The following is a 25,887-nucleotide window of genomic DNA, read 5'->3' on the forward strand; positions in this document are numbered from 1 at the left end:
CGCGTGGGTTTTGAATAGACGTTTTGTAAAAGTTATCATCATAACTGTGACGTCATAGCAGGTAAACAATTTGTGACGTCAAATTAGATTTTCAAAAAATACCCTTTTCTTTGTTATGTCGAAAAAGACATTTTTTGGGGGCAATTTGTTAGCTGGAAGTTTCGACGTCGAGCCTGATTCAATGGGCAAAGGAAAAGAAACTATCTTTGAAGATGTTCTGGACTTCGACATAAAAACATTGTTTGAGAAATTCAGTCGAAGTGACCCTTGCGTAAGAGGGAATTGCTATATGAGACTTAGAAATATTTCTAAGTTTAAAGTGGTAATTCGACGGAGACAACATTAAGGTTGCATTCGACACAAATGTTTGAATTTGAATAAAAGAAGGATAACTGTATTTTATCCTAATCCAGTTTCAAGAAAAGACGCGTGGAACATTATGATGGATTGAAGACATGTCGAGTGCGACGTGTCATTGTCTGGGAGAAAAACCGTTGGTAGCAGTTATTTCGACTTAATATATATGGGTCTTAGTGTTAGGATTTCAATGTGTTCAATTGTTGTACAAATATTCAAAATTACTCAAAGTATCTAGTGTACTGAGAAAAGAGTGTCATTGAGAATGTACGTTTGATAACAACATTTTCCATATTTTAATTAAAGTTTATTTATACTTTTTCCAGAATTTATCTTCCCTTGCAAGTTATTTTCAAGCACCTTTATTGTACTTTCCTTTATATTTTACAATTTATCTCTTAAAAAACTTTTAAACAAACAATCTTCAAACATAAATGTTCTCGAAGTGTTCATCATTTTTCAAATATAATTTCAACATTATCACGTGTCTTAGGATCAATTTGATATATCCCATGAGTAACTAAAATATCTCTGATTTAGAAGACCAACTATTATTTATAAATTTTTACGGTAAACAAATACTTCATACCAGATTTAAGATTTAATTTTTTTTTTTCAATTAGTGATTATATAATTTTTTGAAATCTATTCTGATATTAAAATTTACAAGATATTTTAATATAAAAATTCTCTTTTAAAATTCTAATCCAATAAACACTAGAAAGAAAATAAAAAGTTGGAGAACACTAAAATAAATTACAATTTGCACAATAGACATAGACGAACACTAACACCATTCCCATTCCTTCCTTTCTCCCCTCTCAGTCGCCGTCACTCCATCGACACCATTCCCAACGCCGTTACAATGCAAGCCATCAACCGTTTCATCTCCGTCACACGAAGACTCACCACCGAACTCCGCCACGAAAATCGCCTCCATTTGGCACCTTCCAGAGCATTCTCAACCACAACTCCCGGAGGAGGATCCCTCGACGACGCGAATTGGGAAACACCTTCAACTTGGTCAACAGGCCTAACAAAGGACCACTTCAACGGCGAAGCGAATCCTCAAACAACTCTTTCGGATCTCCAAGAAATGGAAGACAAGCTTCAGGAGTTGGAAGAAGAGAATCGGAAGAGCAAATCTTATGTTGATAGTTGGAAGAAACGAATGGCGGATACGTGTGTGTTATTGAAACAGGTTCGTGAGCCTGGTGCGAGAGGATCGTATTTGAAGGATAGTGAGAAAGCTGAGATGTATCGCTTGCACAAAAAGGATCCTGAGGTTTATACTGTTGAGAAGCTTGCTAAGGATTACAGGATTATGAGACAGAGGGTTCATGCCATTCTTTGGCTTAAGCAGCTTGAAGAAGAAGAAGAGAAGAAGCTAGGTCACCGTCTTGATGATTCCGTTGAGCTCTTGCTCGACACTTTCCCTGAGTCAGTACTTTTTTTAGTTATACACAATTATAATTTATCTATTGATTCTTCATATGTTGAGTTGAATTTAGGGTTTATGGTTTATTTATTGTTTGGCCTAAAAAGATTGTTTGTATGTTCAGTTGAATTTAGAGTTTAGGGTTTATGGTTTAGTTTTTGAATTGAATGTTCATATGTTTAGTTGAATTTAGGGTTTATTTATTGTTTTTTTTCCTGTGTTGTTGCAGATTTTTTATTTCGCATGATAGGGAGTTTCATGTAGCGTCTCTTCCTTATAAACCCGACTTCAAGGTGATGCCTGAGGGGTGGGATGGCATTACTAAAGATTTGGACGAAGTTCATTATGAAATCTCCAAAAAGGAGGATGATATGCTTTATCGAGATTTTGTTGAAAAGATGAACTTCAACAAGAAGAAAGTGAGTTCTCTTTGGCGGCTATTCTATGTATTGTCAATGAAAAGCATACCTGTTATATTGAAGTAGATAGATAAATGTCTCGTGCACCTTATTTTGGCCTTACTATGTTGCCGTAGATTAGTAGAAGCATTTGATTTCTTCTTTCTCTTTAGAGATTTAATATGTATGGGGATAGTTTGGCATGACATATCAGTTGTTTGTTTGTTATCTGTAGAGTATAGATGGTATCCAAATTTGATGTAGAACAAAGTGCATATATAAGTCTCTGCTGAGAAATAGAAAATATTTTGAGTAAGAAACCAGGAAAGAAAAAGATTCTTCTTGATAATTCAGGTTTTGGGTGTGATATTCAAAACAAAGGACCTTCGTAAGCCTTTAGCTTTTATAGTTGCAACTCTAACCTTTCAGATTATGTGATCTTTGTTAGATGCTTCAGCAGGGCTTGAATTAGTTAGTAACAGAAATAAGAGGTGGTGTCTGTTAATGTTAGGATTACACAATAAGAGGGAAAAATAGTGTGAATTATGGAGTCTTTAATTATTGAGAGTGGAATTTGGAAGGAAAAGTCTAGGTCTTCTGAATATCTAAAATGTAGAGCAGAGATACATTTTAATCGTTACATTCTGGGGTCTTTGTACTTGTATCAAATCAATGCTGATCAGAGGGCATTCTTTTTGTAAAATAGATTGTTGTTTAGCATGTATTCTAATGAACCAGTGTCATAGATCTGATTTTCAATTAAGTTTAGTGCAGTTTTCTGTTAGAACCCAACCATGAACACCCTTAGTTATGATAACTCAATTACAGAAGATATGTTGCAACTACAGCACGGATGACAGTAACAGCAGATATGTGACTATAGCTAAAAGATTCTTCAAAAGAAGGAAATTGTGAATACCAGAGTTTTAATATGCCTCAGCTATGAAAAACCGCTTGGTAGGAAACAATGCAGGGACTAATTCCTGTAAAGAGCACTTGAAACCTTCATAATGTAGGAAACAGATGCTGGTATATAATGTGTGGTCCTGTTAAACCCATCAGCAACAGTAGGCTTTTGATTACTTTCACTGATGATTTTAGCACTGAAATATGGATTTTTATGGGTAGAAAAGTCATAAGATTTTGCTGTTTTCAATAGATTAAAACTTCATGTTGAGAAGGAAGTTGGTTCATTTCTTAGATGCTTACAAACTAATCAAGTCAGAGAGTTTATGTCGCACTATCCTAACTTTTGTGATCTGCATAAAATATATAATTGGAATTGAAAGTTACTTAGCATGTTAACACAATAATAGAACTATTATGTGAATATGGTTTGCTGTATGCTGTCAAAAAAGAAAAAGTCCCAACTTCTTAGAGTGTGTTTGGTTCAGCGTTTTTTCATTATATGTGCATCTAGCGGTTGAAAAAACGTGAAAATTACAAAGCTCCAACTTGGAGTGTCAGCCATAGGTACGTTTGGGTGGTATGCCACTGTGGTTCCAAACACTTAGTAAGTTAGAAGAAAACGACTTCTAATATACATATACTACTAACCAAGTCCGTTTAGGAACCCTTGCGACTTTAAACAAGACACTAAAACTCTTAAATTCATAAGCTTGGCCTGCAATATTACCCGGAACCAGAACTTATTTAAACAATTTGAAATGTTTGGAAAGTCAAAGATAACCCTCTTCTAAACTCTTTCTATTGCTCCTGCACAGACTGATGCTATTCACAATGATGCTCCTGACTACTGCTCAGTTAGCATATATTGTCAATGTAATTTGAAGCTGTGTTACTCATTTGATCAATATATCTTATGAAGATCTGGATGTCATATTATAGGGCAAAGCCTGGGCATAAAATTTGTATGGTTGTACGTATATTAAGAGAAATGGAGTGGAAGAGTGAGAAATTTGTATTGTTTAGGTCTATAACTAGGATACACAATTTTCCCAATTGTATTTTTTTTGAGTAAATTATATAGTATATTGAAAGGGAAATGGAGTGGAAGAGTGATGAATGATGACATGGATGGTTGATTTATTGAATGATGACATGGATGGTTGATTTATTGAATAATGACATGTTCTGGTGATGCTGTATTGAACGTTCTTTAAAAACATCTAGATTGTTCGATGGACCATTAATAATGAATGTAGAAAGTTTGTCTGAACTCTAATGTGATTTGGCAATTGGTAGAAGTTTTGGTGAGAAATGCAAATCAAATGGTAGGTTAAAAATGGTTTTCCTGAAAATTGTTGTATATCATTTTGGTTGATTCACATTACAACTAACCTCCTTAGTAAGATAAAACCTGGATGCTACTATATGATATCCTTTTCAATTGTTTGATCAAAATACTTTTCTATGTAAAAATATATTTCAAAATATAGTTTTGGCCTTTATTATTACCAAATTTCCGTGTTTGCTGATCAATGCACATTTAATAAGTACGCGAGTGTGCAGCTCCCCTAACATCCATATTCTGTCTATTCTATGATCTATGTGCTGCTAGTCGTTTTTTGTTGTTGTTGAACTCACTGAATAATGTGGTTGTGATCATTGTACAGATGGCTGGAGAGGTGAAATGCCACAAGTATAGTCGACGACGCCCTGAAAATGGATGGACTTTTACTGTGGAAAAAATGGGAGCCCGTGGGAAGCGAGGAGGTGGCGGGGGCTGGAAATTTGCTAGCATGCCTGATGGATCAACCCGACCACTGAATGATATTGAGAAAATGTATGTGAAGCGAGAGACTCCACGCCCGCGACGCAGGATCCTTCCCTGATTACATTTTTATTTGTTTTGACTAGCTGTTAAAATTAGAATTTTTAGTCCAATGCATCAAATGGTTTGGGATATGCAAAAATGTATTTTTGTTTTGTTATTTATCTTTTTTTTTATGGGGATTAGTTATTTAATTAATCCTGATCATATTGCTTAATTTATGCACAATGATGTCAATAATTAAGATCCTCTTTGTTCTCAAGAAAAAAAAATTAACTACCACAGTTTTAACGCATACTTCGCGCTTAAATGTTATGCTTGCATTCAATTTATTGGAAAAGTGTGTTAAAAACTATAGACCCTCATGAAGAGATGATATTCCGGAAAAGTGTGATTCTGGATGAGATTAACTTTTATAGATTCGTTACTTTTTATAATCTCCATGATTTGTTCATTCGAGTTATTTTGAACATAGAAAATAGAAAGTCAATCCTATTTAACAGTTCACTTGAATTTATAAGGCTTTAAGGGCGGGTTTGAGATAAGGGCATTCTTATTGCACCTTACTGGTGCTCACGCAACCCGGTGAGTGCTACTAAGTTATGAAATATACAAGGGTGAATTCCGGATTAATTTTATAGAAAATAAGATTGTGTCTCGGTTGAAATGTGTTTTGATGTATAATAGGTGAGTATTATTAAGTTGTGAAATACACAAGAGTGAGTTCCGGATTAATTTTATAGAAAATGAGATTGTGTCTTGGTTAAAATGTGTTTTGTTGTTTAATAGGTGTATGTGTTTTGTTGTTTAATAGGTGTCCAGACATGTACTTTTGGGTGAGTACTACTAAGTTGTGAAATACACAGGGGTGAGTTCCAGATTAATTTTATAGAAAATGAGATTGTGTCTCGATTAAAATGTGTTTTGATGTTTAATAGGTGTCCAGAGATGTACTTTTGGGTGAATACTACTAAGTTGTGAAATACACAAGGGTGAATTCCGGACTAATTTTATAGAAAATGAGATTGTGTCTCGGTTAAAATGTGTTTTGACGTTTAATAGATGCCCAGAGATTGAGATTTAATAGGTGTCCAGAGATGTACTTTTGGGTTTTATTATGGTTGTTCTTTAGAGGCGCTTCTGTTTAAGTGCTAAAGCTTATTGTATGAAGTAAACGACTAGTCTTGTGTTAATTGGATGTTCTTTTGCTTCAAAATTTAACGGGGAAGATGTTTTGTCTCTTGACATTTTTCATATTTTAATATTTTGTTAAAATTTTATTAAAATATTTGAAAAAAAAATCCGGTAGAATTTCACAGTAAAAATTGTAAAATCTGGTAATGTATTTCAAAAGTCCAGTATGCATTTTTACTGTTTAAAAAAGTGAATTTAACATATCGAATTTTTTGATAAATCTTATATTTTTGACAATTTTTTGGGTTTTTAGGAACTAGGTAGTTCATTTTTTTATAAACAAAAAAAAATTAACATTACCCGACTTTTTGAAAAATCAGGTATGCACGGTAGTTTTCCGGCATCTTCGAAAAAATCTGTAAAAATTATTTTATTTTCAAGAAGAAAATTATTATTTTATATCTCATATTTGAAAAATGCAGTATAAAAAAATATGATTTCGGAATGGAGTCCGAAAAATTATATGATTTCACACCTATTATTTTAAAAATATGTGTAAAAAGTATTCTTTTTATATTGATTTAAAAAATCCCGTAAAACTCATTTACATCCAAGAAAAATCCGGTCAAAATCTTGTAAAACTTAAAAAAAAATCCAAAAATAGGGTAACACGAAATTTCTCTACAAATCGTAAAATTTGCAAAGGGTATTAAGGTAAACATACTACTACTGTGGGATGTCAGGTCAATTTTGGAGATGGCAAAAAGAAACCTATCGATATACGCAGACAACACTATAACTATTGGTGGGATCAGTTGGAGAAACACTTGGATTATAAAGACGAACCTATCAATAATATTGTGATTAAAGATCAACTTTTATAAAAGTCTTTTAGGATCTATTTGAGAGTTGATTTTTAGAGTCAATCCTCCAACCCTTTTCCTATACTGCCATGAGCCAAACTCCTACATAGAAAATCATTCTCACTGTCTAACAAAATAACAAAAAAAAAAACATCACCCATCTCACATGATCTCTACATTACATAGAGCACACCCCTCTTTCCACATTCATTCTATTACAACCGTTGCCAATTCAATATCCGTTTTGTCTTTCTTACCCTCCCTCTTAGAAAACTTTATCCGATACTCCCACACTTATCTCCTCAACCATATAATTTATAAAATATTCTCATTTTGTCCTTGTAACATATTAACTAATTTATCATTTACTTTTTACCATTCCCTTGAGTTTTTTGAATTTTGAAGGATTTTGCACCCCCACATATGTTTATCAGATAAATGTGAGAAAAGTCTTCTGATGCATTTTTCTTCTATACCAGATAACTTATTATTATGTTTTCTGTTTTGTATTTTATTTTCCCGGAGAACTTGTTAGTATGTTCTTCGGTTTGTAACATGTACTTTGATAACTTCGTATAATGTTATTAAGTGAATTTCATTTTGTGTAGCATATTACTTAATGGTAAGTTATCCGGTAGATATTTTTAATATATTTTTTTATATTGTAGATATGAAAATCTATTACATATATGCAATAAAAATCAAATATGTGTAGATATCATTGATGCATTCTCAACTACACAAAATTTTGATACATGAGAAGAGGTGATATGGTGGATTAAGGAGGTTGGAATTAGACATAAAGTACTTGTTATCATCACTCATTCATACACCGAAATAAATAAGAGAGAGAGAGAAGTAACAAAGTAATATTTATTTGTGATAGAGGTGGAAAATATAAGGCTACATATAGTGGAACACAAAGTGCCATTAAGAAATATAGTTGTCCATTCAAAACTAGGTCAACATCGTCGAAAGATGGGTATGGATGGAAGATTGATGTAAAATGTGGATTTCATAACCACGGTTTACCTGATAGATTAAAAGGTCATTTGTTTGTTGGACATCTAAGCGTAGATGAGCAACAACATGTTGTTGATTTGACAAAGAATCATGTTCCACCCAGATACATATTGCTTTCCTTGCAAGAGGGATATGCAGAGAATGTCACTCAGATCACGCAAATATATAAACATAAGAGTAAGTTACAAAAAGAGATAAGAGGTCATAGAAGTGAGATACAACATTTGTTTAAGTTGATAGAGGATGCATATTATGTTTACTATAGTAGAAGAAGAGATGACTCAGATGTTGTGAAAGATATTTTTTAGGTCCACCAAAATTCAATCAAGTTGTTAACAATTTTCCTTTTGTGTTAGTTATGGACAACATACAAGACAAACAAATATAGACAACTTTTATTTGAAATAGTTGGCATGACGCCGACCGTGTTGACATTCATTGTTGCATTTTCCTATATGGAATATGAGTAGACAAAGAACTTTTATTGGGTGTTGGATAAGATGAAACAATTATTTGTTAAGAGTTGTGTCCACAAGTGATTTTGATTGATAGACATCTTACTTTGATGAAAGCAATTGAAGTTGTATTTCCAAGGATGATTAATTTGTTTTTTCGATTTCACATAAAGAAAAATGTTAGTGCAAAATGCAAGCAATATGTGGTGAATGACATGCTAAAGGTGATAAACACATTATGGATGAAAGTTATATGAGCTAGTGGTGAGGTTGTGTATCATCAACGATTGCAACAACTTAAGCATACATGTGTTGAGTGTAGTGAGTTTATTGATTACATGACAGACACATGATTTACTCCTCCTAGGCATAAATTTGTTGGAACATGGATTAATCGAATGTTGCACTTGAATAAGAACACGACTAATAGATATGTACCATTAGTATCTATATTTTATATTCTTTTGATGTGTTGGTTTGATTTTTTTTTCATTTTAGGGTTAAGTCTGCTCATTGCAAATTAAAGTAGATGTGAGTAACAATATAAGTGACATGTGTAAATGTTGGGAGGCTACGAATAACAACTTAAAGTTACAATTGGACAACACTAGAGCTTACTTTCAGGATAATTTTTATGAAGTTGAGCACACGCACACTAGTCCATTTTATGGTAATCTATGTGGATCAGTATCCCAAGCTGTTTTGAGAGGCATTTCCGAAAAGGTTTAGGACCCTATAACTAGTTATCTTACTTCAAAAATATAGGACAATGATCATATACGTCTCGGGGGAGAGCCCATTGAGCATCAATCCCCCGTCGACCCCACCACCCGTCAGAGATCAAAATGTTATCAAGTCTACTAACTGAACCACTATTAAGATGAAACCAATTAAACTTCCTCCCTAAAAGAGGAAGATCGAACAAGTTCATATGGAAAATAAATGAAGATAAAGAAACACATTCAGCATCACACGAGGAAACAAAGGTACCACCACTTTCTCTCTGCTCATTAGCTGAAACATTGGCATTAAAACCACCAAGGACACACTAAACCTCACCATCAAAGGTGGACTTACACAAACAAATATCATCCCACATACTCCGCTTATTAGCCAACATAGGTTTGGAATACACATTAACCACAAAACATACCAATTTCTTAGCTCCCCACTCTAAACAAACACCAATGTATATAAGATATTAAAAAGAGAAGAGAGCTTTCCCTTCGGAGTTACACTAAATCGATAGAAGACCTCCACTATTACCCTTCGCAAGTTTAAAACTCCACTCACAACATATATTCCCCACAAGAACCAAAGAATCAGAGACCTTAAGTAGTTCGGTTTTTTGGATAGCCACAAACTTCAAGGTGTGGATCTATGTACTTATAGGTTATGAAGCTCTGCATCTAAAGTTTCGACGATGACAATGCATGACAATAAATTTAATCTAATATGATAATAAACAAAAAAAGTATATTATGAATCATCATCAAAAGGATTCAAGATCAAGTGCACATACAAATCAGAAACCATCTAACAAAAGTCTTGAAGTCTTGGAGAAAGGTGTAAAAGCTTTCCAGGTCATGTCTATCTGTCTGCCTGAGTGACCTGAGTATTGTAAAAGTAAGGTAGTAGCTTAAAAATACTAAGACAACTCACACACATGCCTAAAAATATATTCTCACATGTGTTTAAACTTAAAAATCATTTTCTAAACCAAGACAAGTGATCAAAAAGTAGTCCAAGCCTTTTAAAACTTTTTTCAACTAACCAATTGATTGGTCAATTATGCTAATCGGCTGGGAAAAGTTTTTTGAGTCATCTAATTGATTAGAGCATCAAGCTAGTCGATTAGAAGAGTGATAGTCGATTAATGTAATGACTTGTACAACACATTAATGACTTGTAACTAACTAACTAACTAACTAACTAACTAACTAACTAACTATATATATATACATATATATATATATATATATATATATATATATATATATATATATATATATATATATCCAAAAATTCCTTTTTTTGGTGTGGTAATCGATTAAAAGTGAGTTGTCTAATCGATTAGAGCCTTATGCTAATCGATTAGATATTTAATTCGTCCCATGGATCATTTTCATTTCTTATTTTTACAACTATATAGAGGAGGCACACATCAACTTTAAATCACGTCACTTTCCAACGTTTTGATAGTCATGTGATCATGAGTGACGTCGGTCGGGCGAAGAGGAAAGAGGTTTTTAGTGAGGATGAAGTCTTATGTTTTTTTATTTGTTTTATGACTTAACATATGTGATTTCATTTTGCAGATAACATGGACCAATTGAATATGATTTACGACCTTGCTAACATTTGAGGTATCAAGACCACCCCTATTGGCTAGGCTGTGATGCCCCTTATTACCATTGCTCCTGCTCTGTCTATTGCTCATATCTTGACCACTGATACCACTGCTGCTGCCACCAAGGTCGACCACTTGTCAGAGTTGCAACCATTTTGATTGTGGAGGATGCGCCCCCATCCCCCATTTCAACAAAAAGGAACAAGATGAAAACCAATATTCCCTAATAGATAATGGTTCTTCCAAACGGGACCGTCTGTGCAGGGATGCTTCTTCAAAATCAATAACTCCTTTTCTGTGTATGCTTGTAATTCTTCCATCTCAGCTTGCTCACACTCCTTAGGAAGTTATTGATATTATATCAACAGAGGATTTGTCCTTCGTCTAAAACCTCCTTGAGGCAAAGAAGATAAAGTTGTTCTCTCAGACGTGGGAGTTTTTCTTCTGGTTCCTAACCGAACTCTCCTCACCGAGCGCATATTCAAACGAAGATGAGATTTTTTGAAGGACATGTATGTAAAGTCTCTCGTTAGCTTTTACAGATTGAACATGTCTTCTCTCTTTTACCTAATCATATCTTTACTGATCGACAAGGCCGGGCGAGAAATTAAATGAGAATGACGACCAGAGACTCCTTCAGTGATACTTTAACTTTACGTGACGGAGCTCGGGATGTCCTTCCCATTCATTACTTAATGGATTACCGAAGATCAAATGATTCCTGCTATCCGGTTTCAGTTGGCGAATGTCTAGTTTCTCTAAGGCCTTGAATTAGAACTTATTGCTCGAAGTCTATCATATACGAGGCTGTTGGTGGTATTCTAGATGTGGTATATGATAAATTATATTGTTGCAGAATTTAGAGTAAGAAAATATATATTTTTTGAATACTCTTATATTATTGAATCCACCATACACTCACTTTTATATAGGCTTAAAGGAAATTAACATAGGAGACAATAAGTTGGTAATCAAGATGAAGACTCTTTGGTTCTCTCAATCTTAATGATACAACTCTACCATAAATCTAAATAAAAACAATTATTATAATGTGATGGTTACAATTCTCTCATAATACATACTAAAGATAGTGATGGTTACAACACATTAATTTTAACACTCCCCCTTAATGTGTTGCTCTTTAACTCCCATTGCTTCTCTAAGTTGCTAAAATTTTCCTCTAGGCAGTGCTTTAGTAAAAATGTCTGCAAGCTGCTCTTGTGAACTGCAGAAAGCTAACTGCACATCTCATTCTTCAATCACACTTCGAATGAAATGATGCTTTATGTTAATGTGTCTGGTCCGACTATGAAATACAGGATTCTTTGCCATGGCAATAGCTGATTTGTTGTCACAATGAAGCTGTAGACTTCCCTCTTGTTTCTCTCCAATATCTTCTAATATTCTTCTCAACCAAAGTGATTATTGTGTAGCCAAACCAACTTCTAAATACTCAGCTTCAGCTGAAGATTGTGCCACGGTATCTTGCTTCTTTGAGCACCAAGAGATCACACCTGAACCAAGGTTGAATACATAACCTGAAGTTCTCTTCATATCATCAACACTTCTGCCTCAATCACTATCATAATAGCCTTTAGCTTCAAGTTTAGAATTCTTCTCGAATCTGATTCCATGCTTCATAGTTCCCATGACATACCTTAGAACTCTTTTTTCTTCCCCAAGATGTAAATGACTTAGTTTACTCATGAATCTTGAGAGTAAACTAGTAGCAAATATTAAGTCGGGCCTTGAAGCTGTAAGATAAAACAAACTTCCAACCAAACTTCTATACATGCTTGCATCTACTAATCTTCCACCATATTCCTTCTTTAATTTTTTATTCACCACTAAAGAAATATCAATAGGTTTGCAGCCATACATGCCAAACTTTTTCAAAATATTTTCGGCATATCTCTTTTGACAAATAAAAACTCCATATTCATCTTGGTAAACCTCAATACCAAGAAAATGATGCAACAAGCCAATATCACTCATCTTATATTTTTTCATCATTTCTATTTAAAATTTTCAATCATTTTCTTGTTACCCGTATACACCAAATCATCAACATAAAGGGCAACAAGAAGGATATCATCTTTACCTTGATGCTTCACATACAAGGTAGGCTCACTTTGACTTCTTTGAAATTCTTGCTGAATGAAGTAGTTGTCAATTTCACTATACCATGCTCTAGGGGCTTGTTTCAACCCATAGAGAGCTTTCTTCAAATTGTAAACTTTTTCCTCCTGACCTTTAGTCACAAATCCTTAAGGTTGCTGCACATACACCTCTTCTTTTAATTCTCCATTCAAGAAGTCCGACTTCACATCAAGTTGGTACAAATTCCAACGTTTTTGAGCCGCTAACACAATGACTGTTCTCACGGTGTCCAAACGTGCAACCGGAGCAAAAGTCTCACTATAGTCAATTTCAGGTTGTTGTGCATAGCCTTTGACTACTAACCTAGCCTTGGCTCTTTGGATTGAACCATCTGGATTATGTTTCAATTTGTACACCCACTTTACTCTAATAGCTTCTTTGTCATTTGGCTTTTCAACTAGCTGCCATGTTTTGTTCTTTTCAATTGCATTTATTTCTTCTTGCATCACATTCCTCCAAACATCTTCTTTGATTGCTTCATCAAATTTTTTTGGTTCCACAACACAATAATTGCACCTTGCATAAATATCACTCAAGTCCTTCAATTTTATTGGAGTTGAGCTGGGAGATAATGAACTTGAAATTGGTGAACTTGGAGAGGATGAAGAACTTGGTGTACATGGGTTTGGTTGCTCATTTTCAATTGCTAGATTTTGTTGTAATAAAATTGCAGGGACTGTTTTCTCCTTCATTTTGTCTTCTTCCCAATTCCAAGAAGCCTTCTCATGAAATACAACATCCCAGCTAATGATCACCTTGTTTGTCTTCAAATTGTAAAGTCTATAGCCCTTTGACATGGAACTATAGCCAATAAAGACACATCTTTCACTTGTTTCTTCCAGCTTTGTCCTCTTTTGTTTAGGAATTTGAGCATAGCAAACACACCCAAAAACTTTAAGGTGGTTAACTGAAGGTAATCTTCCACTCCAAGCTTCAAATGGAGCCTTATTCCATACAACCTTTGTTGGACATCTATTCAGAAAATACACAGAAGTATTAACATCCTCAGGCCAAAAGGTTTTAGGCAAACCTTTCTCAAGTAACATAGACTTCGCCATCTCCATCACGATTTGGTTCTTTCTTTCAGATACACCATTTTGCTGAGGTGTATAGCCAACAATGAGTTGTCTTTCAACACCTTCAACTTCACAAAATTTGTGAAATTCATTCAAGGGTGTACTCCTTCCCCCTGTCACTTCTCAACATTTTTATAAACCTACCACTTTGTTTCTCAACAAAAGCTTTAAACTTCTTAAAAATTACAAAAACATCAGATTTTTGTCTCATAAAATATACCCATGTCATGCGGGTAAAATCATCAATAAATAAGATAAAATACTTGTTTTTTCCATGAGACAAAGTATTCATAGGACCACACACGTCTGTGTGTACAAGTTCCAACCCTTGTTTGGCTCTCCATACTCCTTCCTTTGGAAATGGTTGGCGGTGGTGTTTGCCAAGCATACATCCTTCACACACACCAGATTTTTCTTCAATTATTGGAAGCCCATAAACTATCTTCTTTTGATAAAGCAACTTGAGACTATTGTAGTTCAAGTGCCCAAGTCTCTTGTGCCATAAACAAGAGTCATTTTCTTCTTTAGCCATCATGCTGATTTTTTTTCATAATTAAGAGAAAGTGGAAAGCTTCTATTACTGGTCATTTTTACAACAACAACATTTCTTCTCTTTGAATCAAAAATTCTGCACTCACGACTCTCAAAATTTAGAGAATAGCCATGCTCCAAAAGCTGTCTAATGCTTAGCAAGTTCTCATCCAACTCTGGCACATAAAGAGTGTCATGAATGACTTTGCTTCCTTTCTTTGTTGTAATCATTCTCGTCCAACTCGGGCACATAAAGAGTGTCATGAATGACTTTTCCTTTTACTTCAACATGTTCTCCATTTCCTAAATTAACTTTTAAGCCAAATAAAGAATCAATGTTTATAAAAGCTTCTTTCTTTCCGGTTATATGGTTGCTACAACCGCTATCTAAATACCACACATTTTTATCTTCTTGAAAATCTTTTTGACAAGCAAAAAACAAATTGCCTTCATCATTTTCTCCTTCTACAAATGAAGCATGTTGTTGACTGACAAAACGACAATCCTTTTGAATATGCTCGAATCTCTTGCAATTGTGACATTGTGGTTTTTCCTTGTTCCAGTAATCATTCTCGTTATGAGTGTTACTCTTACAGAATTTGCACCATTTATTTGATGCTCCTTCATGCCATCTTCCACCATTCACGCCTCTTCCTCTTCCTCGTGAGTTTCTTCCTTTGCCCATGCCTCTTCCAAATTTGCCACCTCTAGAAGACTCACCTCTATTTTGTATTGGGGGCCTATTTTCACCATTGTTGGGATGAATGTTGAGTTTAGATTTAAAGGCACTCTCAACTGATTTTTCAGAGTGTCGTAACAACCTTTGTTTGTAGGACCTCAAAGACCCCATCAACCCTTGAACATACGTAGTTGATAGGTCCTTAGTTTCTTCTATAACAACCATCATAGGATCAAATTTTTCTGTAAAACTAATCAGAATTTTATCTACAATTCTGCGATCATCTATTGTATCTCCATGTGACTTCATTTGATTCACCAATTCAGAGAGTCTATCAAAGTATTCATTCAAACTCTCATTCTCTTTCATTTTCATAGTCTCTCTTAAAAGATTGAAGTTTCACAGTTCTCACCTTTGAGTCTCCTTCAAACTCTTGTTGTAGAATATTCCATGCTTCCTTTGATGTTTTTGCTCTTATAATCCTTGGGAAAATGGATATAGAGATTTCTCTTTGAATCATCCTGAGAACTCCAACATCTGTGATCTTCTTTTTCTTCTTCAATTCTTCAAGTCGTTGGCTTGATTCTTCAGCCTCTGTTGGTGCTGGTTCGTCATACCCGTTTTGGACGAACTCCAAGACATCCAAAGAGGTGAATAAAGTCTCCATTTTAACAGCCCAAAAATCATAATTTTCTCCTTCAAACAAAGGAACTTTAACATTGCTACAAACTGTAAAACAGTTGCTTGTGGAAGCCATTTTTTTTGTTTCTGCTACAGCTGCAAGGATCTGCAGCTCTGGTACCACATTGTTGGTGGTATTCTAGAGGTGGTATATGATAAATTATATTGTTGCAGAATTTAGAGTAAGAAAATATATATTTTTGAATACTCTTATGAAGCTAGCGGAAATATACCCGAACGTATCACACGCTCGAACATACAACAGAGTCGCCATCGAACTTTATTTATCCCCAAAGGGAAGGGAAAACATCGATAAAACCTGGGGAAAAGAGATATATTGGGTAAGGAAGTCGGTTATGCAAGGGGAAGGTATTAGCACCCCAAACATCCATGGTACTCCATGGGAACCGTTTTGATTATTCTTGCTCGAATAGGTGATAACTATAGATTACTCGTAAAGAATGGGGAAAGGAAAGGAAATAGATAAAGTGCTCGGTGAGGATTGGGGCCATCATGCCTACGTATCCTCATAGTGCAATGAGGAATTCAGAGCTTCGTAGTTCAAGGAACTAGAGGCAGGAGGTGGAAAGAAATGTGATCAAAGTATGATTTGAGCCAAAGAATAGTGTTGTTTGAACTCCAAAAAGGCGCGAAAGCGTGAACCCAAGAGTAAACCAGTGTGAACCAACAAGTGAGGGCGTAGAGCACTTATATCACTGTATTGGAACAACCGAAAAGAGAGGAATTATGTGTTTGGGATGAGATCCAAACAACTCTTGGTTCACAAGGAGGTACAAGATGGAGCACAAAAGTATAATGTATTAGGCTCAAAGATTAGGTATATCACATGGAGTGAAGGAAGGTAGTATACGAAGGTATCATGGAGATGAACGGAATGAAGTGACTGAAGTCACATAATAGAAGAACTTGGTAACAAGTGACTGAATAAGTATTGTTTGAAATCGAAAGGTGAAAGTGTATTGGAATCCATAAGAGGAGTGAGATTTCTACCATAGAGAGAAACAACGTTAACCGATATGTGGACTAGCAGGCCGCCACTGTAGGGTTTTGGCTAAAAAAGGAAGAATTAAATGTTTGGGATGAGAGCCAAACAACTCCAGGTATGAAATGCGGACTGTTCGTTAGGCGTCCTAAAAGGGTATGTATGGAATTCCAAGGAAAGTGTATTTCGATGTCAAAGAGACAGTATGTCACTGGGTGAACGATTCATGATCGAAGGTAGAAAATGGATAGTGGAAGATATGAACGATGCCCTAAGGCAAAGGAGGAATAATTAGAAATATACTCGCCAAGGATTTGCATCCTCGTGCCTACGTATTCTCATTGTGCAATGAGAAATTCAGAGCAATCGTAGTTCAGAACTACGAGGATAGAAAGAGAGATGTTTGTCTAAGCAACAGGGACTCACAAGACAAACACTAAGTCAATGGATAACTGCAATGCAAGGAGTAATGTATCACTTGCTGGGGAATCGATAATTCGAGATCAAATCAGGATAGTATCTTGGATCCAAGAGAAGGATAGACTCTTAATCAAAGAGTAAAGTGGCGTGTTAGCCGAAAAAGAATGAATTGAATGTTTGGGATGAAAGCCAAACAACTCTCGATTGAAGAGATGGACCGTCATCAGGACGTCCTAAAAGGATATACAAGGAGTCCAAGGAGAAATATGATTGATCTCGAAGAGATGGTATAGATTGCATGAATGAAGAATGATTGCTTGATAAATAGGGTAGCTCGCGAAGAAACTGGGTTCTCCTGCCTACGTATCCTTATAGTGCAATAAGGAAATCAGAGCTTTCGTAGTTCAGCCCACTAGGGATGAAAAGAAATTGATTGGAGGCAAGAAGAAATGTATGATTGGGATTGAAATGATTGGAATGGAATAATGAGAATTGAATAGGATGAATAGACTTGATATTTATTGGATGATGAGAATCATACTAACTTTCAAGTGGAGGGAGAAGAGTCTTCGTAGTTGTTTCTTGCATTGATGATGAAGACCTTATCAATCGTTTGATCGAATCGTAATAAAGTCTATGAATGGAGGTGAATACGATGAGCGATGGGTCATATGTCCCATACCCAAAGATACTCAGAATGGGGGTAGGAATACTCCAGTCCTACTCCTTCTCCATTACTTAAGGCTTGTATCGTACAACTTGATTCATGGTTAATAAGTTGTTGATTGTTGTCCTTGCTTTTATTGTTTTTGCTTTTGTTGTGAAGAGAGAGACTTGCCAATTGTATGGTTAGAATTGTGCTAAAGTCTATGAATAGAGGTGAATACGATGAGCGCTAGGTCATACGTCCCATAACCAAAGATACTCAGAATGGGGGTAGGAATACTCCAATCCCACTCCTTCTCTATTGCTTAAGGCTCGTGTCACACTCTTCTAACTTTGATTTAACAAGTGTTGAAGATGACACCTTTGATGTGCTTGAATAATCCGCTGCTTGGTATGACTGAGAATGCCTTGATTGAAGATCTTGTCTTGAGGTCTTGAGCTCCACAGCTTGGAAGAAAAGTCTTATTAAGTGACCAAGGGTCTTTTGGTCACTCAATTTAGACTGTGAGATTATACGAGTTCAAAGGATTTAATTAATCAAAATTTCTTTTGATCAATTTAATCATGGGTTTTGATTTGTTTTAGGGAACTAGGTTTGGATCTAAACAAAGTTAGTAATTGTTAGAAACTATCCTAAGGGATCATGCATTGATTTGTTAAAATTGATTGAATATTCTAAGTTAGAAGTCCTAAGGGAGCATGTGTAGATTGGTCAAAATCATGATTAAAATTCTATGTTAAGTCCTAAAATGATTGAACTATAATCCTAAGGGGAGCATGCAATTCTAACTAGGGGTGGCAAAACGGGCTCGGCCCGCTGGGCATGCCCGTTTTGCCCGCACTTTCGTGCGGGACGGGCCAAGGATTTAGGCCCTCACCCTCAAATGTGTCCGCCCCGCCCCGTTTTTTTCGCGGGCTTTTGCGGGCACGTGTATTTACATAAATTTTTGCATTTTTAGGCTTAAAGAGTGCAGTGCCCGCGGGCTTTCCCCGCCCCGTCCTCACTTTTTTGCGGGGCGGGTCTAAGTTTTAGGCCTGCATCCTCAATTATGACCGCCCCGCCCCGCCCCGTTTTTTTGTGGGCTTTTACGGGGCGGGCCTAAACAGGGCGGGTATGCCCGTTTGCCACCCCTAATTCTAACACAAAATACCAAAATAAGCCCATAAGGGCAAAATGGTCAATTGCAAAAATATGTCTAATTTTATCCATGGCCTAAAAGGGATTCTAACCTAAAGTTGAAATTCTAATCCTAATTTTGAGAATAGTGAAGTTCTAAATTCAATCAAAGACCAATTAAAATCTAATCAAGGTCCCAATTAAAATTCTAATAAAAAGTCCTAATTAAAAAATCTAAAAAACCCTAATTAGAACTAAAAATCCTAAAAATCAAGATTTTATTCCTAATTGTCAAACTTACCTAATTAATCTAACCTTGTACTAATTAACCTAATCTAAAATTGTAAAAAAAACAATTAAAAAAAACAAAAGAAATGAGTTTGGTTGGGGAGGTGTGAGCTGGAAATGGTGGTGAGAAACTGAAATGGTCGTGTGGGCTTCAGACAAGCTCAACTCTGTTTTTTTGGCCATAGGGGCGCACATCCAAAAAAACAGAGTGGAAACCACGCTGGGCTGATGCTAAGCCCAATATCAACTTGTTCACTTCCCAGGGGGGTGAGTTCTAGATTCGCAGGGTGAATCAGGAAAAAGGCCAGTGGGCTTTGCCAAAGCTCAATTCTCATTTCCTTACTAACCAATGGGGGTGTATCAGCAACTGTGGTGTATGAAAAGCAAATTAATGGACTTAAACTAGCTAAGTCCAATCCTCTCTCTTCTGTTGACTTGTCTAAGTCAACAGATTCAAAACAAAGTTCAAAGCGCGCGTCCATGGCTCTCATCGTCCGTTCGCTATCACCGTGTCAGCGTCCATCGCCGGCGCTGGCAGTGGCTTACATCTAACCACCGTCACTATTAAATGCGCCAAACCAAGCCAAGCAAGAATAAGGGAATAGAATCGTGAAACAATCCCAGAGTTGGGGGAATCGAACCTAAACAATGGAAGAACCCTAGGTCTCTAATCTTAAATTAAATGGAGTTCATCACGAATTAATCTCCAATACCAAAGGGCTTTCACTCCCTAGCCTCAAAGCTACACTCCAGTATGCTCAATGTAAGAAAACATTACACAAGATAGAATGGACTTACCGGAGAAGACGATCGGAAACTTCAACAGGTGAGTTCTTGATCTCATTTTGCACGTTCCTTCTTCCTCTTTCTTCTTCTTCTTCTTCTTCTTCTTCTTCTTCTTCTTCTTCTGGATTGAGAATGATGAGCAATGCAGTGGTTAAGCTCAAGCTAAATTAAAGCTTCAAGGTGAAGCTTCAATGGATTTTTTGTGAGAGAGTGAGAGAGCTTTGGTGAGGGTGAGGGAAGAGATTGCAGAGAGAGTGAATTCGCGCAAAATGCTAAGGTTCTGAAAATGAGAGAGATGAATCTCTTAAATAGATTTTAGGTTTGGAACTTGTTAGCTTTGGATTTAGGTATGGAGTTGGTTAAACATGGTTTGGAGTTAGTTGGACTCAACTCACTAAGTTAATTGAAAACTCAGTTAGTTATGTTAGGGAAACTCAGTTAGTTATGTGAGTTGATGTTGGTTAGTGAGTAAGTGAACTTGAAGTTTGACTGGCCACTGCAGGTTATGGTTAGATTGAGGTCATGTTGAAATGATTTTGATGACTTGTTATTCATGTTGCAGGTTGAACTTAAGTGACTTTGCTTTTGCCCTTTGAATTGATGAACAACTTGGTATGTGAATGTTAATGGCTTTGGTACATAGACTGGTTGCTGTAGGTAACATTAGAATTAGGTGATGAAGTCATTGGATCAGGTAACCTGCTAACTGGTAACTGTTAAATGCAAGAGTGCTTTGGTTTGCTGCATGCTATTCTGAATGAATGTGGAACCATTGTACTCAATGACAGGCTGGGTTGGTAATGCCTTACTTCAATTGCAGCTTGGTCAATTCCTCTTTGGCTTCCTTTTGTTAGGCCTGATGATTTATTCCCTGAAAAGAAACTTGAGTTTCCTCACCTTGGTGACATTCTTTCATGTAGAATCAAGTAGAATCTGTTGTACTACTATCACATGCCCTGCTATACCATAGGTTGCATTCACTTGGCTATTTTACACATGATGACCCTTGTTGATATGCACGTCCATTGATGGATTTTGATTGTGGAAATTGCAGCTGGTGTGCAGTCACAGGTGAAGCAAGAACAGGTCATGTGAAGCAAGATATTGGCTCCACAACGCAGGTGCCTCATTGTTACTGTTGATGATGATGCCATGATGAGCTCGATGGTTCCATTACAGGTCAGGACAATGGCATGGAGTTTCAAAGTCTGGACTGCTCCTTACATTCCATTATCTCACTGAACTAATGGCATGATGATTGGTGTGATATGCTATCCCAAACTCCAATCTGGCCAATGTTCATGCAGCAGGTTAGGTACTCTTTGGTTTTGCTATATGTGCTGGCTGTTATAGCAATAGGTATTCCTGGACTTGCAACATGTATTGAAACCATGGCTGTCATATTTTGTAGCACCTCTGCACTGGTTTTGTAAGGCTCCATCTGGATTAATTCAGCAAGATAATGTCATGGTGCCTTGATGCTTTAGCTGCAACTGTTACATTGCAGGTTGATTTGTGAGGCATTAAGAAATGGTTGGTCTGTTTGCAGGGATAGTCCTTTTGTCGTAGCTTTCATGAGCCCTCTCCATAATCATGAACACCAGACCTACTGCATGTGTAAGTGTGTCAAAGGGTCATGTAAATTTCCTGTGATTAATGGTGCTGCTGCATGATGACTGCAGTTGGTAGCAGATTCGACCTTTATAACCTCATTGCTTGAATCTAGTAACATGCGCATTTATAGCGTGTCTCCACTGCAGGTCTTGGCTTAAATAAGGCTTGGGAATGATGTCCACTGCAGGGTCCAAAACAAACTCCTCATGCCTTTGTTCAATAGCAGCAAAGCAATGTAAATGATATTGCCAAGTGTTGGATGGTTTGCTGCAGTAGCAGGGCCGGACTTGTTGCATCATGGACTATTCACTAGTTGAACCATGCATTTCTTTTGACTTGGTAAGTTTCTTTGGTTAGAGCCATGAGTGGTAAGCAAATGACAAAGTGGTGCTGTTAGAGAACTCCTTGGAAATTGATTAGGGACAAACCAAGGCCAATGGTCATTAATTTCCAAAATGTCAAAATGACATGGTTTGCACAATGTGAGTTACTTGTGATGGAAGCAATCAAGAGAAAAGACATTACCAAGCATGAAGATTGGATGAATCATCACAACAAAAGGCTAGGCCAAGTTTGGATGACCAAGGGCAAATGAGAGTTGACTTTGGTCCAAGTTGACCAAAAAGTCAACTGTTGACCAAAGTCAACAAATGGTCAAAATTGCATTTTCTTTGTAAATGGACATTGAAACAATGGTTAGGGTGAATTTTAGGGTTTTTGGATTTTGGGTTGACTTTGGTCAAAGTTGACCAAAAAGTCAACTGTTGACCAAAGTCAGCAAATTGGTCAAAATGTCAAACTTTGTATTTTCTTATGTTGAATCACATGGAATAGTTTAAAATGACATGAAATGGATTAACAAATGGTTTAAAATTGGTTTCCAAATTGTTTTATTTTATGACTTAGACTTTTGAAAAATAACTTGATTGATAATGTACATGAACAAAATCATCAAGTGAGACCATAAGATTAGGGTTTTGACATAGTGTCCATGTACCAATGGCATGACCAACAAAATGGCTTGAAGAACAAGGAATTTGGATATTCATATGATCAGGACCAAAGGCATACCCCCAACCATATGGATATAATCATTGACTTGGGACCAAGACCAATACTCCAAGAAGGGTTAGGCCAAGCAAAAATGACAAAGGGTAAAGATTGAAGGGTCATGAGTACACAACGAGGCCACCAAGTTCATCTGATTCCCATCTTCTGATTAGGGTTTTGGATACCAAGATAAGGCCTAGGTGAAGCTCCATGAAGTCATGCCTTGAGGAATTAGGGCTTTGAAGGCCCTAGACTGTCTGGCCACACCTTTGTTGAAATCAAACCTTCACCACCCTCATTAGGGTTTCACATCCCCTATGCTGATGATGTGGTTAGACCATGCCCTTGGACTTTGATATCTATGCAAACCCTAGCTTTTACGAGCCCGAGTTTCTTCTGAATCCATGATGAATGATGCATGTGGATGAATTATGAATGTATGCAAGTCATCTCATGATCAAGTGATTGGATGCATAGGTGAGAAAGGGGAGGGAAAATTTAGGGGTACAACATCTTATATTATTGAATCCACCACACACTCATTTTTATATAGGCTTAAAGGAAACTAACATAGGAGAAAATAAGTTGGTAATCACGATGAGGACTCTTTGGTTCTCTCAATCTTAATGATACAACTCTACCATAAATCTAAATAAAAACAATTATTATAATGTGATGGTTACAATTCTCTCATAATACATACTAAAGATAGTGGTGGTTACAACACATTAATTTTAACAGAGGCATCTTGTATGGACTTCTGTCGACACTGGAAGTTACTTGTTACCACTGTCAGGTCTATATCTACGATCTATTTAACTTCCTCGGCCTTCGACATCTTTGTGCACTTGAATTTCCAATTTTGACGCAATATTAGTGTGCTAGGAGGAATATGTGTTTCAGTCGAAGGATCGCCATCAAGCACACAAGCGTAATTGATCTCGGTGGTAACAGTGAGGTACGATGGACTAAAACCGAAATATCTGGTACTCCATGTCGTAACAGTGTACAATATGATTCGTTATGATTACTACTTTGGTTGTCTACAATTCTTTGTTTGGAATTCGGTTTACTTCATCGCGATCTAGTAATTCAGGTGCGTTACAATGTTTGTTCATCTCTCGAGAGTTCATTCACCTTCTAGAGAAGGCGCGTTCGTCACAGAACTACGTCAGGAGCCGTTGCGGCGAAAACCGTTTTCGATGATGGATAATTGAAGTGATGCGCGATTACGAGGTTCATCAGGAACCTTCAATAGGATATTCAAAGTAATTCTGATACAAATCTGAATTTGGATCTAGGATCATTCGTTGGCCAACTGCATGGAGTTTCCGTGGGAACCAGAGATTCCAAAATTCGATGAACCGAGATTGAAACGATGCTTGGTCGGAACGAACATAACATATCTTCATACTCGATTATGAATGCTTTTGGTTCGCTGACCTGAGAAGGTTACGGACTAGCTAATCGAAGAGCAAACATGAAATAGTGGAAAACGCGGGAATCCAAATTCGTTTTCCACAAACAGTACCAGTGTCTCATTCCGTCTCGTTTTGGAACTATAATTACATGCAATTGATGAATTGAGAATTCTGAATCTATTTTTTTTCCACACACTCTAACCTCTATTTCTTTGTTTTTTTTATAAAAAAAAACAAATTATTTTCTAAAAAAATTCAAAACGGGAGAAATACTTTCATAGGAACACACCTATATCCATATTCTTAGAAACAATAAATAAGAAAAGAGATTTTTTTTAAATATATTTTAAATTTAATTTTTTAAATTGAAATCATGGAGTGGTGGTTATATCGAAATAAAGAGAAAATTTTATTTTTATTTTTTAATTAATAAAAAAATTGTGATTGATTGTTTATAAAATTACGTGGTATATTCGTTTTTATGCAATGCAAGTATTTTTTCTCAAACGGTGTCATATATATTTATATTCTCCGAATTTTTGAAAGAAAATTGGTTAATAAATACGACGGGTTTAGGGATTTGCTAGTGCACCTTAAGAACGAATCTATTTGTAATCATAGTTTTTTTTAAAGAAAATTTGTTAATAAATATTGTCGATAGGGATTTGCGAGTGCAACTTAGGAATGAATCTATTCAAAATCATAGTTACTAAGATAAAAAATTTAGACAATTTATTTTCTCACCTTTCTACCTTCATACAAAACTTTAGTGAAAATTCAAAAATGCCTTCAGATTTTTGAGATGTATCTCCGGAAACATTCATTTCCCACAAAATTGAACACAAAATAGTGAATCACCGTGTTTTACTTAATTTCGGATATGCATATCGGGATAAACCTTTTTTTTACAAAAAATGTGTTTTTTGATATGCATATCCGAAAAGTATCAATTGTATTTTTAAAAAAAACTTAATATTGAGTGTATCCGAAGAATCAGACCTAGTATTCATGCATCAACAATGCAACAAATATGTAAATACCAATAATGTCCATATTGAAAGAAAAAAAACAATTGGAAAATAGAAAACGATTAAAATAAAATTATAAAACCCGATAATACAACTAAAAATTAAATAAAATCAAATTAAAAGTCTACAAAAAATTTCAGATTTTTTCGAAAATATGAAAATAGAAAATAAATCAAATAAAATAAAAAAACAATGAATTTATATTTTTTTATGGTGGTGTCCCGTATTTAGTTCCTAAATAAGGTAGACTTTTAATTTTTTATTTAGTAAATGACACAATAAGATTTTGATTCAGTGTCAATTTAGTTCCTGATTTTCTTCTAATGAAATGATACAATAAGATTTTGATTCAACGTCAACTTTTTAGAAAATCGAATTTTTTACACTAGGTCGCTTAAGGCCAAAAACACAGGAGCGCAAGGGCCAAAACACGATAATACAATTCCTTGTTCATTGTTAAGGCCAAAACACGATAATACAACTAAAAATTAAATAAAATCAAATTAAAAGTCTACAAATTATTTTAGATTTTTTCCGAAAATATGAAAATAGAAAATAAATTAAATAAAATAGAAAAACAATGAATTTATGTTTTTTAGGGTGTTTTGCCCCTGG

General features: G+C 35.7%; 3 protein-coding genes across 3 annotated transcripts; 1 reads left to right on the forward strand and 2 right to left on the reverse strand.

Moving 5' to 3' along the window:
* The first annotated feature begins 1,087 nt into the window (after positions 1 to 1,087).
* Positions 1,088 to 5,224, forward strand: LOC127081783 (protein GAMETE CELL DEFECTIVE 1, mitochondrial). The gene is made up of 3 exons (XM_051021999.1): positions 1,088 to 1,797; positions 2,025 to 2,214; positions 4,770 to 5,224. The coding sequence occupies exons 1-3, from the start codon at positions 1,223 to 1,225 to the stop codon at positions 4,986 to 4,988; spliced, it is 984 nt and encodes a 327-aa protein (XP_050877956.1). The 5' UTR covers positions 1,088 to 1,222; the 3' UTR covers positions 4,989 to 5,224.
* A 7,100-nt stretch (positions 5,225 to 12,324) lies between these two features.
* Positions 12,325 to 12,747, reverse strand: LOC127079561 (uncharacterized mitochondrial protein AtMg00810-like). The gene has a single exon (XM_051019945.1). It carries the CDS (start codon positions 12,745 to 12,747, stop codon positions 12,325 to 12,327), a length of 423 nt encoding a protein of 140 aa, XP_050875902.1.
* A 1,965-nt stretch (positions 12,748 to 14,712) lies between these two features.
* LOC127079562 (uncharacterized) lies at positions 14,713 to 15,955 on the reverse strand. Its single transcript, XM_051019946.1, has 2 exons — positions 15,611 to 15,955; positions 14,713 to 15,501 (listed from the first exon to the last, which is right to left on the reverse strand). Exons 1-2 carry the CDS (start codon positions 15,953 to 15,955, stop codon positions 14,713 to 14,715), a joined length of 1,134 nt encoding a protein of 377 aa, XP_050875903.1.
* Between the last annotated feature and the right edge of the window lie 9,932 nt (positions 15,956 to 25,887).

Source organism: Lathyrus oleraceus, chromosome 5, assembly GCF_024323335.1.
Source record: "Lathyrus oleraceus cultivar Zhongwan6 chromosome 5, CAAS_Psat_ZW6_1.0, whole genome shotgun sequence".
NCBI classification, from domain to species: Eukaryota; Viridiplantae; Streptophyta; class Magnoliopsida; order Fabales; family Fabaceae; genus Lathyrus; species Lathyrus oleraceus.

Excerpts from the sequence above, each read along its gene's own strand:
- LOC127079561 (XM_051019945.1), bottom strand. The coding sequence starts at position 12,747 with ATGAGTGATATTGGCTTGTTGCATCATTTTCTTGGTATTGAGGTTTAC.
- LOC127081783 (XM_051021999.1), top strand. The coding sequence starts at position 1,223 with ATGCAAGCCATCAACCGTTTCATCTCCGTCACACGAAGACTCACCACC. Across the intron at positions 1,798-2,024 it reads TTGCTCGACACTTTCCCTGA|ATTTTTTATTTCGCATGATA; the intron begins GTCAGTACTTTT and ends GTGTTGTTGCAG. Across the intron at positions 2,215-4,769 it reads TGAACTTCAACAAGAAGAAA|ATGGCTGGAGAGGTGAAATG; the intron begins GTGAGTTCTCTT and ends ATCATTGTACAG.
- LOC127079562 (XM_051019946.1), bottom strand. The coding sequence starts at position 15,955 with ATGGCTTCCACAAGCAACTGTTTTACAGTTTGTAGCAATGTTAAAGTT. Across the intron at positions 15,502-15,610 it reads AGTTTGAAGGAGACTCAAAG|TCACATGGAGATACAATAGA; the intron begins GTGAGAACTGTG and ends AATCAAATGAAG.